The following is a 15,275-nucleotide window of genomic DNA, read 5'->3' as shown; positions in this document are numbered from 1 at the left end:
TGGCATAAGAAGCCACATCCTCAAACTGGCTCCCCGACATCCCACCCACACGACGAAACGCTCCAAGAAGAAAAAGTCCCACGTCAAAATCTCCCAAAGAGCCAATCACAGTTATTATCCTAGTAATCTTGTTCAAAGTTAAAACTTAAAACAAGAATTGATGTTGAAGTATGTTTAAAGATGATACATGAAACGCCATTTTATTGATGTTAACTGACTCGTGTACAATTAAATATCTGGCTAATAACTAGTCAATAATTAGTGAATATCGCATATTAAAATGTGGAATTTGCCGCGTTGGATCACCAAACTTATATTCTTTATCAAACCTAAAGTTTAATAGACTCCAAACAATACTAGGTTTCTCCCCAGCTGTGTTGGTGAAAACGTCAGTGAGGCACCTCTAACACATCTTACCTCATACCTAATACTGAAGTTACCAAAAAATTATAAATCGGTTCGACCTATAACACCACCGTCGATTGTACGGTGTTGAATAAAATTAATTATTAAATATTGTTTAATGTTACGTGTGAGCTTACACCTTAATGTTCTTACTGCGTAACCAATCTTACCGTGCCTAGCTCAGCGTCTCTAGAAATTTAATAGGATGTTATAAAGGGTGTGGGTCGCTCAGTGAAGGAATGACTATATGTGAATTATATGGATATTTGTTTATTGGGCGTCCCCAAAATATGGGAGTACCCAGAAAAGGCCCTGAGAGTCTCTTTTACAAATCTAAGATAGCATAAATGAATCGGATACTAATACAATATTTGCATTCAACAATAGCGGCATTAAACGTATTCTTATAGTGATCTGTAATAAAAGCGGTAAAAATAAGAGAGATATAATATTTATGCGCGAGCAGACGACTATTCGAATCAGCTTAACTATGGCAACTAACTCTTCTTCTGCAATTGCCTCCTCTGCTTCCAAAATATCACTCCACCGTTTCCCATGAGAACTCTTTTCGTGCTGCATAAGAAAATATCCCTTCGCAGTCTCCAACGGAACTCTTTTCTTCCCACAGTCAAAACTGCTGACCACGCGAAACGTCTGCTCATCGCATTATCTTTATAAAAGTAAGACTTAATACAACTAATGTAATGCGATATTTATGTGCAGCTGCATAGCGCCTAATGAAACTACAATAAAATGTATTGCTTTCTGAACTAAAACATATCTATCTATTATTTGTTAATTAGTATTAGACGGATGGGCGTCAGCTCACCCGTCACATTTAATTTTTATTTAATCTATTGTAAGATGGTAAGTTACTGGCAACACGTAGGTAAATAAACGCCATCTATGTGTACACGGTTGTCTTTTTCACTATCCATGTACCACATCACTATAGATATTTATATAAACGCATTTAAAACCGTTTCGGATAATAGTCCTCAGGATCAACTGTCCGGGGATCAATCGTCAGGGGGTTTTCTGTCCACGGGCCAAATGTCGCGGAGCCCCTCAAACTATGCGATACATCGAAAAACTGTCCTCGAACTACACAATTCATAGGAAAAATGTCCCCGAAGTATGCGATATATCTGGAAAAGGTCCCCAAACAATGCCTTAAAGTCATTTTTTCGGAACGATCTTCGGAATATTGAACTGTCCCCAAACTATGCGATGTATCGGAAAAATGTCCTCACACTATGCGTTAAAGCAATTTTGATTGACGGTCTTCGAAGTATTAAGCTGTCCTCGAGCGATATGATACATTAGGAAATTGTCCCTAAACTACGCGATATATCGGGAAAAAGTCCTCAAACTATGCCTTAAAGCCATTTTTTTTCCAGAACGGTCTTCTGAGTATTGAGCTGTCCCCAAACTATATGATATATAGGGTAAAATTTCTCCAAGCTATGCTATATATCGGAAAAACTTCCCCAAACTATGCGTTAGATCCTTTTTTTTAGAACGGTCTTCAGAATATACAGTCGTCCCCTAACTTTGCGATAGAGCGACGACAATGTCTATAAATACTTCGTAGAATAATTTAAAGTCAGATCCCTACACTATGCGTTGCACAATTTGATACTATGGGGACAGTCCCTAAAGTATCAAATTGTCCCCAAACTATGCGATATATCAGGAAAATGTCCCTAAAGTATGCATAGGGACGGATGGAGGGGGCAAATTTAACAAGAAAAAAGACCATTCGGCAGCCGAAATGGAAGGTAGATTTTCCAATTAATCTATATAAAAAGTTACATACATACATATCTTGTGATACATGTTAGTGTATAGTCATGACATGAAATTAGGCTCGTTTTCTTAGAGTGAGGGTTAAAAAAGACAACGACTATTTTCGATAGCGAACGTCAGATAGTTGATTTGACAAAACATTATATAGGTAGTGTATTAAACTAACCTTCACGTAAACAAAGTATAAAAAATTTAATTAGTATGAGATCATAATTGTAATTGCTATTACGATGGCAAGATCAGATATAATTATCGGACTACAGGTACGATTGAAACATCATAAATAATAAAAGAAATAGTTTCAAAATATAAAATAACTGTGAAATTTACAGGTTATTTTGTTCACAATAACTGACAACTGACAAAATTGTATTAGATGGGAAATACATAGGTTATGGGTAATGAACACCATATTTACAACATTTGTTGATTCCATTAGAATTTTTAAGGCCATGAAATTATTGGAAGAAATGATCAAAACATAAAGTTTAAGGTCAAATTATTCAAATTACTATAACTCGGAAACTATGGACTTAAGCGACTTGACTCATAGGACTTTTTTTAAAGGGAATAAAATTTCCTATAAAATTTCCATTCGCATTTTCAGTGTACTTTCATTGGTTTACGTTCTGCAAGCCAATAAAGGTCAATTTCATAGGAAAAATAACTTACGCAACGGACACTAGTAGAACAGCTGGAATAACAGCTAAGTTACTAGGGGCACTTTTGAAGAACACTAAGTTCCCTACAAATTGCAACAAACGGCGCTTTGATATTATAAAATGCAACTAAGTATTAGAAACTTAAAAAAATAGTAATTTAATTTACGTGTATTTTAAATGGGAAATCTTTGAAATCAAATGGAATGTACTTCAAATTGGAATTAAGAGCTCGAACTTGGCAGGAATTTTTGTTTCAGCATAAAAAACAATATTTTGCTTGATGAGCATCGAAAAAAATACTTTCGCCGGAAACGAAGAACCCTCATATATATATATATATATATATATATATATATATATATATATATATATATATATATATATTAGGGTGGTCCTTATTTTGGAAATTTTCGAATTTTTATGCTCCCAGAGGCTAATGTGGTTCGAAATAAATGAAAAAAAATATCCTCAAAGTTTCAGATCTCTATCTCAATTTTAACCCGTGCCGCACAGCGATGTAAGTTTCCCATTTAAATAACACGGGGTTTTTGGCATTGAACGATTAAGTTTTTATTCCGGCTAAAGTAATTGTTCGAAAAATTTGAAACTCTGTAGACATTATCCTCATATTAGCAGCTACTCCTCAGAATTTTTACAGATTTTCAGCTACTATAATTTTGGGGGTACAGCATGATGAAAAAAAAGAAAAAAATTATTTTTTTTCATTTTTAGCTAAAGTTTTTTTCAAATAATATATCAAATCAGTCTACATCCTTATCAGAAGTTCTTACTTTTTTTCATTCTCGCAACTAAGTGGGTGAGCGGTATCTCTTTGTTGCACTAATACAGTAATCAGAAACTTTGCATTAGTGTGCAGTAAAGTGTTCCTTAAAAGGATTTTTTAAATTTATTACGATCACCTCACAAACGGTTTCAATTACGGCAAAAAACAATTGCCTTAAAGTTTGAGCTCTTAATTCCAACGGGACCACGTGTCACAAATTTTGTTTTTGTGATTTTTTAAGTTTATTATACACTGGTCACAGAAATTAAGGGATAGAAAAAAAATTCGAAATTTTTAGGTGATTTTCAACATGTTGTAACTCGGTGGAAAATGGTCGTATGAAAAAACTAAAGAAAGCAAATTGTAGCCTCAAGTTTTTAGTTTTCAGATCTGCACCTCAAAATTTTTTATCATGTACGGTTTAGGAGTAATCATAAGAAAACCAACGAAAAAAAAATTTTCAAAATTTTTGCTGGTCTTTCAATACCTCTATTTTATGACCTTCAATTTGGCGGCCTGATAACGTCTTTACGACGATTTGGCGCCAAATTACCATTGATCAAAGCAAAAAAGTCCATCTTGGCTTTGATAATCAATAACTCCGGACGTATTGACCGTACAGAGAATGGAAGCAAGGTTTTCAAAACTGGAAAACATTCTTTATAAGGCAAAATTAGTGGCTTTCGATAAAAAAATTTTTATTAAAGCGATATTGGTAAGTAAAAAACAGGTCGAAATTCGCAAATTTAAGGATATTCGGAAATCTTGCTATAACATTGGATATAACGGATAAACAAAGGATATCTTCGACTTTTTTTCAACCTCAAAGTGTCCTGAAAAAACCCTAAAAAATTTCAAATCGCAGCGATTTTTCTTTCTTAGTGCCCCGAAGCTTTAAATTTATCGATTTTGTCCAAAATCACCATAATTGGTAGTTTCTCGGTTTTTGTTCATTTTTTCGATTTGAAAATGGTTTTTTTACCGATAATCTTCATTTCTTTGATCAAAAAGATCGATTATCGAAAAAAATTGAAAAAGAAAAAATTTTGAAAAACAATTTTTTTTTTTCAAAATTTAAAAAAAAAAAATTTTTTTTTTTGTTGTATCTGCAATGATTTATCATTGTCAAAAGAAATTCCTAAAATTTTTTTTACCGCTGTAACTGCATCTGCTTTAAATGTCAACTTAACAATCATACGCTTTGGGTAACTCTAACGCCGGCGGTAAAAAAAATTTTAGGAATTTTTTTTGACAATGATGAGTCATTGCAGATACAACAAAAAAAAAAATATTTTTTTTTTAAATTTTGAAAAAAAAAAATTTTTTTTCAAAATTTTTTTTTTTTCAATTTTTTTCGATAATCGATCTTTTTGATCAAAGAAATAAAGATTATCGGTAATCAAACCATTTTCAAATCGAAAAAATGAACAAAAACCGAGAAACTACCAATTATGGTGATTTTTGACAAAATCGATAAATTTAAAGCTTCGGGGCCCTAAGAAAGAAAAATCGCAGCGATTTGAAATTTTTTAGGGTTTTTTCAGGACACTTTGAGGTTGGAAAAAAGTCGAAGATATCCTTTGTTTATCCGTTATATCCAATGTTATAGCAAGATTTCCGAATATCCTTAAATTTGTGAATTTTGACCTGTTTTTTACCAAACAAAATCGCTTTAAAAAAAATTTTTTTATCAAATGCCACTAATTTTGCCCTATAGAGAATGTTTTCCAGTTTTCAAAACCCTGCTTCCATTCTCTGTACGACCAATACATCTGGAGTTATTGATTATCAAAGCCAAAATGGACTTTTTTGCTTTGATCAATGATAACTCGGCGCCAAATCGTCGTAGAGACTTTTTAAGGCCACCAAATTAAAGGGCATAGAATTTCCGAGAAAAGTCAGACAGTCGGATTATTCAAAAAAACTTATTGTCGCCCATAGAGGTATTGAAAGACCAGCAAAAATTTTGAAAATTTTTTTTTCGTTGGTTTTCTTATGATTACTCCGGAACCGTACATGATAAAAAATTTTGAGGTCCAGATCTGAAAACTAGAAACTTGAGGCTACAATTTGCTTTCTTTAGTTTTTTCATACGACCATTTCTCACCGAGTCACAGCATGTTGAAAATCACCTCAAAATTTCGGATTTTTTTTCTATCCCTTAATTTCTGTGACCGGTGTATTTATTTATGAAAGAGATCTATTTTATTAATAATTTATTATAGTTAGAAAATTGTAAACAAATAATTATTTCGATATTATAATACACAAAGCTATCAACCTTTTGTTTATCATTTATTGCTTAGAAGAAATAATAAACTTAAAGGTGACCAACTTATTTAAGCAAATATTGAAAGAAATTTAATTTATTGATAATATTTATCAACTGTTAAACTGAGACATAATATGATGTGGCATTGATATTCCGATCTCAGATATCAATTGAATGCATTATGTATTTTTGAAAAAGACACAGAGTCCAATAACATAAACAAAAATATTTCTTGATAAAATCACAAAAAAAATTTTGCGGTAACTTTCCCGTTAGAATTAAGAGCTTAAACTTTAAGGGAATTATTTCTGTTGTAATTGAAAAAAAATGCTCCTGATTACCGTATTAGTGCAACGAAGATATGCCGTTCACCCACTTGGGTGCGAGAATGAAAAAAAGGAAGAATTTCTGAAAATGATGCAGAGTGATTTCATATGTTATTTAAAAAAAATTTTAGATAGAAATAGGAAAATTTTTTTTCTTTTTTTTTCATCATGCTGTACCCCCAAAATTATAGTAGCTGGAAATCTGTAAAAATTCTGAGGAGTATCTGCTAATATGAGGATAATGTCTACAGAGTTTCAAATTTTTCGACCAATTACTTTAGCCGGAATAAAAATTAATCGTTCAATGCCAAAAACCCCGTGTTATTTAAATGGGAAACTTACATCGCTGTGCGGCACGGGTTAAAATTGAGATAGAGACCTGAAACTTTGAGGATATTTTTTTTCATTCATTTCGAACCACATAAGCCTCTGGGAGCATAAAAATTCGAAAATGTCTAAAATAAGGACCACCCTAATATATATATATATATATATATATATATATATATAAATATATATATATATATATGTATATATATATATAATATAACGCGCCGTTCTCGAAAGATAGCGTCCGCAATTCTACACCGATCTTAATAAAACTTAGTATACTTATTCTATGGACGATTTCCTTGGATGAGTTCGAAGATGAGCTAGTTCGCCAATAAGTTTAGAAGTTATGGTGAATTGAATTTTTGTAAAATTTTCAAAAAAAATTTGTTTACTTATTTAACTGGATGTCACTTCCAAACGGAAAGAGATAGCTTATTTTTGTTCATTCTATGTGAAAGCTCGTTCGATTGCCTACAATTTTGACTATACAGCTTATTGATTCGACCATTTTTTCTAATAGATAAATGGTTTTGACTATTTACAAAATATTGTAAAAACTAATTTTATGCAGGTTTTTACTTTGGTTATAGCCACAATTTTGAACCGATCACCTTCAAACGTAGTATACGTATTTTGTGGGTGACTACCTTGTTCGATTATGAAAATGAGCGCACTCGGTCGATTAGTTTGGAAGTTATAGCAATTCAAAAATTTCAAAATGCCCGAAATTTATATTTTTACTTATTCTTCAATATCTTCTGAATGTGATAACTTATCGACTTTATATCAAATTCATCTGAAAGCTCTTCGAATAAGCTTTTATTTTCATGCCTGTATATGTGCCTAGACCAATGGAATTTCTTATTTCACTATTCATTTGATGAAATTTTGCTATTGCATTAGTTCTCCTACTTCTTAGTAAATTCATGGAGCTACTTAAATTAATGTTATTGCAGTGTGACACTTATAAAATCCAAACATCTTAATTCAGTGGGTATATACAATTTTGTTTTATCGACAGTGTATAAATGATATGATATGTCAATAACAAGATTAACATTAGTTATGATCATAATATTCTCTATATCTACTCGTCGTTTGATACTCTAATAGGCTTTTTATTTCGAATATTAGTACTAATTTCGAGTATGACACTGTGATATATCACAATCAAATTTTAATCTTAGATTATTTTTTTAGTGGATTTCATTGTCAGCAAGTTATTGTCTTGGACCTTATGGTAGAATTTTCGAGGAATAAAACCATAATCTATCATAATTCTTCGAATAGGATCTGAAATACCATTGGTCCGATAGTTTCAATATATGCATAAGTGTCTGTTAAATTAGAGGATAAACTAATTGGATCTGGTGTAGGTGATGGTAATTTTAACAACTAAAAATTATACACTTTATTATGGAAAATAAATTAGATATTTATTTACACTATTTACAGACAATTATTGTGAGAAATAATTATTAAGAGCGAATTCAACTTAATTAATACGCGAGAGCGAATGCAACGTAAAACACACGTATAAGAGCAACACGTGGTTGAAAGCGGTTAAATTCACGGAATTACTTTACTTTTAATTACGCGTGAATGAGCGATTTATCTATTCCCAATAAATAGCAGCCTTAATTCACTGACTAAATATTGAGAGTAGTTAGCTGAGCGATTTACTGTTTTAATTAGCACAAAGGAAATACTGAATTTAATGAGCGGTTTTAAGCACGAGGTGAACTGTTTAAGAGCACGTTGTGAATTAATGAGGAAACGTCGTAAAGTGAAAGCTCACAACGGTTTCTTTGTGACGTCAGAGCGGTAGACCAACAAGAAGATTAATAGCCGACGCTGACGAAATTTCAGCCAATAGCGAAAATCCACGTAGCTCGTTGAGATCTTGAGCCAATGAGTGCGTTTCATGGCGCAACTCTTTTATTCAAAGTTGGAACTAATTATTCAAATGATGGAATTCTCTTATTGGCCAAGATCTCGCGCGTTTATTCTAACGGCGATAGTGCTGCCGACCTATTGGTGAGGCTCGGCGTTCTCAGGTGGTATCGAATTGGATCTTGACTGAACAGTGTCTTTAAATAACGTCAAATCAAAACATATAGTGCATTTTCATAAAAAATTCTTCTGAAGCTCATTTAGTTAGCTTTAATTTTTGGCATTATACTTATAATTTTTCGATTTTTTTTGTTTTACCATCTTCAGAATTTTTAAGAAGATGTCAAAAAATTTTATTTCGTTATTAATTTTTATTTAAACGGTGAAAAAAAATCAAATAATGAGAAATCTACTTTCATTTTGGCTGCCAAATGGCCTTTTTTTTTAAATTACAATTAACCGACATTTATATTGATAAAGAGAATAAATCCTAATTAAATGACATGAGTAATAATTTACAGATATTCTAAATAAGATTCTGAAAATGACTATATTCGTTCATGCATGATTATATATAATCAGATCTGGCCAATTTTTAGATCTGATTATATATATAAGTAATTATATATAATTAAATATAATTAAGCAAAATCATTTTTTCCCGGGTATTCAACCAATTATGATAGGATATGACAAAATTCCTTGAAATATCGACCATGAGGATAAATACAATAGCTAGATTTTTAAAAAATCGACCGGAAAAAATCTACCTAAAAATTTTTAATACTGACTGAATTATTAAATATTATAACTGGTGACAGAAAGTCGAATGTTATTTCATGATTAAACAGTATTTGGAACTATTAAAAATTTTTAATCTATTTATATTTTAACGCTTCTAGAGCATTAAGAATAATTTAGTATGATTAAATGCGGAATTCCACAAATAATTCATATGATGTGAAGGGTTAAAAATGATTAAAAAATTAATCATTTTTAACCCTACTAAATTATTTTTTATAATTAGGGATCTAACATATTTTTTATTTTTTGTTACATATGAATTCAATGTCTAAGAAACTTAATTAATCTTAATGTATATGTTAAAACAAAAATAAATTTCGTTTGTTCTAGAAATTTGATGATTTGATATTCACATTTTTCATATCAGAAATGATTATCCGAATGGTGGCCATGGGTATATATAGTCGACGGAGCTACTTTGCAGATGCATGGAACAGACTAGATTTTCTCATAATAGTTGCTGGGTATGTACATCTTATCCTAATGGATTGGAATTGATCGATCCTTCAATAAAATTTCATATACACTCATGCCATAAATTAAAGGAACAAAAAGATTTTGGAAATTTTTTAGTGATTTTTGCGAGGCTGTAACTTCGTGAAAAATAATCGTATCAAAAAACAAAAAATCATTTTGTAGCTTGAAATCTCTAGTTTCGACGCATCTTCATCAAATTTTTTCAGATCTTCAGCCATTGCACAACCATGAGAAATACCGTGAGACAAAAATTTTCTAATTTTTTTCTATTCTTTGAGAGAGTCCACGTGCTGCAAAAATCTTTGAGCTAAACCAATGCATAGGTCAGGTAGCAAATTTGATCAGCTTTAATTTGCATTTTTTTTAAGATTCGTACGATAACTTGTCGCTGAGATATCACCTTCGAACGAAAAATGATCCTTTTAGGTTTGTAAATAGAAAGTAAATAGAAGGACAGCATTTAAAACTTGAATAAATTTCCTACAAGACCATGTCAACATTTAAAAAAAAAATTTTTTTTTTAAATTCTAACATCCATTAGAAGTAAGTACAAAAAAATGACTTTTTTTGGTTTTTTAGTAAATAAACCACTACTTTGCAAATATCGATAAAAAAAATAATGTTGCCAGGGGCTTTTTTAGCTTCATGTACCCCCAATAACTCTGCAAATTTTTAAATTGATTCATCGAGCCGTTTTTCGGGGTGAATTGATCAAAGTTTTGCAAAACAATTAAAGGAACAAGTATTGTTCCTTTAATTCCGTAATCATAATCAAAATGAAAAAATATTTTTTTTTCGACTTTTCTTAAATTTTTGCGTTGGTTACTTAGCAAATGCAAGGAAATGACAAAAAAAAAATTTCCAGAAAATGTCAAGAAAATGGAAGAACAAAAAATTTGCAACTTGTTTTTTTGTGTTCGATATTTTTTTTTACATTTTTTGGAAATTTTTTTTTTTGCAGCCCGTGGACTCTCTCAAAGAAAAGAAAAAATTTAGATAATCTTTGCTTCGCGGTATTTCTCATGTTTGCGCAATGGCTGAAGCTCTAAAAAAAATTTGACGAAGATGCGACAAAACTAGAGATTTCAAGCTACAAAAAGCTTTTTTTTTTGTTTTTTGATACGATAATTTTTCACGAAGTTACAGCCTTGCGAAAATCACTGAAAAATTTCTAAAATTTTTCTGATCCTTTAATTCATGGCATGAGTGTATGTAGTTTTAAATATCTAGAAGTTTAAAGTGATCAGAATCAGGTGACTTGGTCGATCGAGTAGCATTAAAAACGTCTCTAAACACAAAAAAATCTAATATATATATCTAAAGTTACATCTCAATATACTCAGAAACGTATTAGATTTTATCTGGTCCAAGAAGTTTGCCCCTATAGATTGCCGTAAAATCAATTTTTATGCAAGACTAACTGATTGGGAACTGATTTTTTCTTTCTGATTTCGAATTTTGTGAGTTGAGAATCTTAAAGCCGAATTCAAGTCAGTAAGAACTATCAACGAAGGTTAGATCCCTAGTGAATACGGTTATGTTGAAAAAATATCTAAAGCATACCTGGTGTTTGAGTATGATTTCAGTATAATTCTAAAGGTATGCTCAAATCATCCTCATCCATACTAATAATTTAGATTTGTTTTTAAACATTTACACCAAAGTTATACTGAGATAATAAAAAAAAATGTCTTTGTTTTCGATAAATTAGTTGTATTTAAGTATATTAGTTGAATGATTTGTTTATGTATTGCACACCTTAAGCGCGAAAGCGCTGAGGGTGCTTTATGAACGGTTTTTTTTTATGCGACTATTTTACTCACATAAAAATCGCTCTACACTATTTTTAATATACCAAAATAGGTAAAATTGTATACTAGCATACAGAGAATTTATTAAGGAACAATTAAAACCCAATATTAAGTCGAATCATCATTTTATTCGTTTAAAATAAATCAATTTAACTCGAGAAACCAGTGCTGTCTATTGTTACGTATGAAACTTCGCAAACACGCTAACTCTGGATAGACACCATTAATTGGACTAACTTTTTTAACTTAGCTAAGAAAATCGATGATTTTCAAAATTTCGGGACGCTATTGTTGTCACCCCAATGTGTGAAAATCGAAATTTCACGAGATGTCGACATTCTGAGGTTCTAGAAAGCTATTCTGACTATTCTTAGAATGATGTCCAAGTGTCTGTATGTGTGTGTGTGTGTGGGGGGGGGGGTATGTGACCGGTCTATAACTTTTTAACTAATGAACCGATTTAAAGGGTTAAGGTGGCAATCGAAAGAGCCTGTTGGCTATCAACTTTGCTGAAAATTTCAGACCATTTGATCAAGTAGACTCGAAAATATTGGTGAATTTCGAAAAAAAAATTATTTTTTTAGTTTTTTATTGATTTCTCAGAAACGAGTTAAACGATCGATTTCAAAATCTATTCAGCTCTAGAACTTTATAAGCCGCGTTGAATGCGAGCTCAACCATCTCAATCGGTTAATTCGTTTGAGAGATATCATTGGAGAAAGAAATGGTAAAAACGGTTTTTTTCGATTATGTTTGAAGTGACTCATTCGATCAATTTTAAAATCTAATCAGGTCTAGAGATGAATAAAACGCGTCGATTGCCACCTCACACATCAAAATCGGGTCATTTGTCTAAGAAGTATCGTGGAAAAAAGAAATGGTGTGTTGCGTAATCACAACTACATTCAAATTTGAATGTAGTTGAACTTCCGACAAATAGAGGCAGCACCTACTGGGGCCTAGTGTCCATCTATGAGAACTTGACTTGCACTGTGCGACGCATGCGCATGGATTTTTCCTGCCTCGTGGCAAGAAGACCGACGCCATTATCTATTCTTTTATACTATTTCAAGTGTCACCACGTGTTTGGTATAATCTATTCAAATTGCGCTCATCTCGAGTAACTAATTAAAAGTAATCAATTAATTACATTCAGAGTTCATTACTCTATATAAAAATATAATTATTTTTATAATCGCGAGCTCCAGAGCTCATAAAATAATTAATAAAATAACATCAAGAAATCCAGTGTTCTACAACCTGTTCCTGACGAGGTTATATCATAAATATTGTTATATTTTTAAATATGCGTATTTTTCAAACATCCCAACCACCAACCAGTCCTGGCATGTCTTTATTTAATTATTATTACAACATTTTATGGTCCTTCGAGCCGGATGGTTGGTTGGTTGTGTCGGTAGCATCATCATTGGGCAGCTGTACTCATATAACCCCATTCACAGGTCAAGGAGCTCACTATGGGGGATGAAGAGAAGAAGAAGGGTCTTCCAAAGGACCAGGAGCACTCAGAGGTTCCTGAAGGTACCCCCAGGGACCAACACCTCTTTCCTGTAATCAACGTGGTCGAAAATCAAGGCCTCAGCGACTCAAGCGCCACCGAGACTGGGATCCACGGCGAAGGACACCAGTCTAAGCAGAAAATCAAGCGCTCTCCCAGGAAATCGACGATTTCCCCAGCACTCGAGCTGAAAGTCATCAGCCAGCACTCACGCCTCAGAGTCTTCTCAGACTGGGAAGCTCTGGCGGATACACTCACCGTCGCCGACGGCTTAGCTCAACTCAAGTCTCGACTTGAGTTACTCGAGGGTGAATGGCACCAGTTCAACCTAACTCACGACTCACTAGCACTCACCTGCACCAAGGAGTTCTTGGAGAGCTCATATGTCAAGGACGGAGTATACGATTCGGTGTATCGGTCGTATATCAACGCCAAGGGCAAACTCATCGCACTCATCAACTCAATTCCAGTACCAGCTGCTATTCCAGCTGTAGTGCACTCAACCCGGGCTCCAACGCATCTGCCAGCACTCGCAATTCCCAAGTTCGATGGGCGTTACGAGAACTGGCCTGAATTCAGGGACTCATTCACCTCAATGGTGATTAATGCTCAAGAACTTGCTCCAGTTCAACGTCTTCAGTACCTGAAGAGCTGTCTGCAAGGACAAGCCGCACTCAGCCTCGCCAGTGTACAAATGTGCGATGACCAATTTGTACCTGCGTGGAATCAGCTAAAGGAGAGGTACAACAACCCTCGCCTACTCATCGGTGCTCAACTGGACAAGCTCCTTAATATGCATGTGCTCACTTCACGCTCATCTGAGCAGCTCAATTACCTTCTGAACACCGTTTCAGAGGTAATCAACGCACTCAACGCACTCGGGGTACAATTGAACTCAGATATGAATCCGCTGCTTACGCAGTTGATCATATCTAAACTGGACTCACACAACCGGGAGCTCTGGGAAAACAAAATGGGTGCTTCCACTGAATACCCATCACTCAAAGATCTCAATGACTTTTTAGTCAGTTGTGCTCGTGCTCAAGAACGGGTGGAACAGGCATCAAAACCACCACGTTCATCTGGCAAACCAGCGTCATACTCTGCTGCTGCTGTTTCCAAGTCGCACTCATCGGAAACTAAATCTCCAGCCACGAACTCATCTACTGCACTCAAGAAGCCTCCCAAGAAGGTATTCCCTCCTGCACAATATCCCTGTGATTTGTGTAAAGGAGATCACTTTATTGTGAGATGCACTCAATTCTTGGGACTCACAAAGGCTCAACGCACTCAAGTCGTTGTGGAGAAGCGACTTTGTGAAAATTGTTTTGGCCATCATCTACCGGATGCGTGCAATTCACAATTCACATGCAGGGTGTGTGAACAAAAACATCACACCATGATACACCCGGGACTCAACAGCACTCAAAAACCATCTAGCTCAGCCGCTAAAGGCACTCAATAAAGACGTCTGCTTCCACATGACGACTCGAGCGACGCTCAACTGAACTCAATTGCACTCAACACGTCCGGCATTCATCATACTAGTACTCATCGCCCAGCAATCTTACTCGCAACATGCCTAGTGGACTTGATCACCAAGTTAAGTACTCATCCAGTACGCATATTGCTGGATCCAGGGTCTGAATTATCGTTTGTTTCAGATTCCTTGGTAAATTCACTCAAACTTAAACGCACTCACTCATCTATCCAGATTATTGGTATTGGTGTTGCCAATGCTGGTAGAACTAAAGGTCAGGAGTTGAACTTCCGACAAATAGAGGCAGCACCTACTGGGGCCTAGTGTCCATCTATGAGAACTTGACTTGCACTGTGCGACGCATGCGCATGGATTTTTCCTGCCTCGTGGCAAGAAGACCGACGCCATTATCTATTCTTTTATACTATTTCAAGTGTCACCACGTGTTTGGTATAATCTATTCAAATTGCGCTCATCTCGAGTAACTAATTAAAAGTAATCAATTAATTACATTCAGAGTTCATTACTCTATATAAAAATATAATTATTTTTATAATCGCGAGCTCCAGAGCTCATAAAATAATTAATAAAATAACATCAAGAAATCCAGTGTTCTACAACCTGTTCCTGACGAGGTTATATCATCGAGAAAGCAACAGGTGCATATTTTATTAAACATTTACTTGCTATCAGTGCTCAA

At 33.8% G+C, this 15,275-nt stretch overlaps 1 protein-coding gene across 1 annotated transcript; it reads left to right on the top strand.

Annotated features, from left to right (window-relative positions):
- Window positions 1-13,054: 13,054 nt before the first annotated feature.
- On the top strand, window positions 13,055-14,560 carry LOC130665939 (uncharacterized). The gene has a single exon (XM_057466568.1). The coding sequence runs from the start codon at window positions 13,055-13,057 to the stop codon at window positions 14,558-14,560; it is 1,506 nt and encodes a 501-aa protein (XP_057322551.1).
- The last annotated feature ends 715 nt before the right edge of the window (window positions 14,561-15,275 follow it).

This window comes from Microplitis mediator, chromosome 3, assembly GCF_029852145.1.
Source record: "Microplitis mediator isolate UGA2020A chromosome 3, iyMicMedi2.1, whole genome shotgun sequence".
Classification (NCBI taxonomy): domain Eukaryota; kingdom Metazoa; phylum Arthropoda; class Insecta; order Hymenoptera; family Braconidae; genus Microplitis; species Microplitis mediator.
Note: the sequence above shows the minus strand (reverse complement) of the source record. Positions and strands in the feature narration are given on the sequence as shown.

Coding starts and splice junctions, on each gene's coding strand:
- LOC130665939 (XM_057466568.1), top strand. CDS start 13,055: ATGGGGGATGAAGAGAAGAAGAAGGGTCTTCCAAAGGACCAGGAGCAC.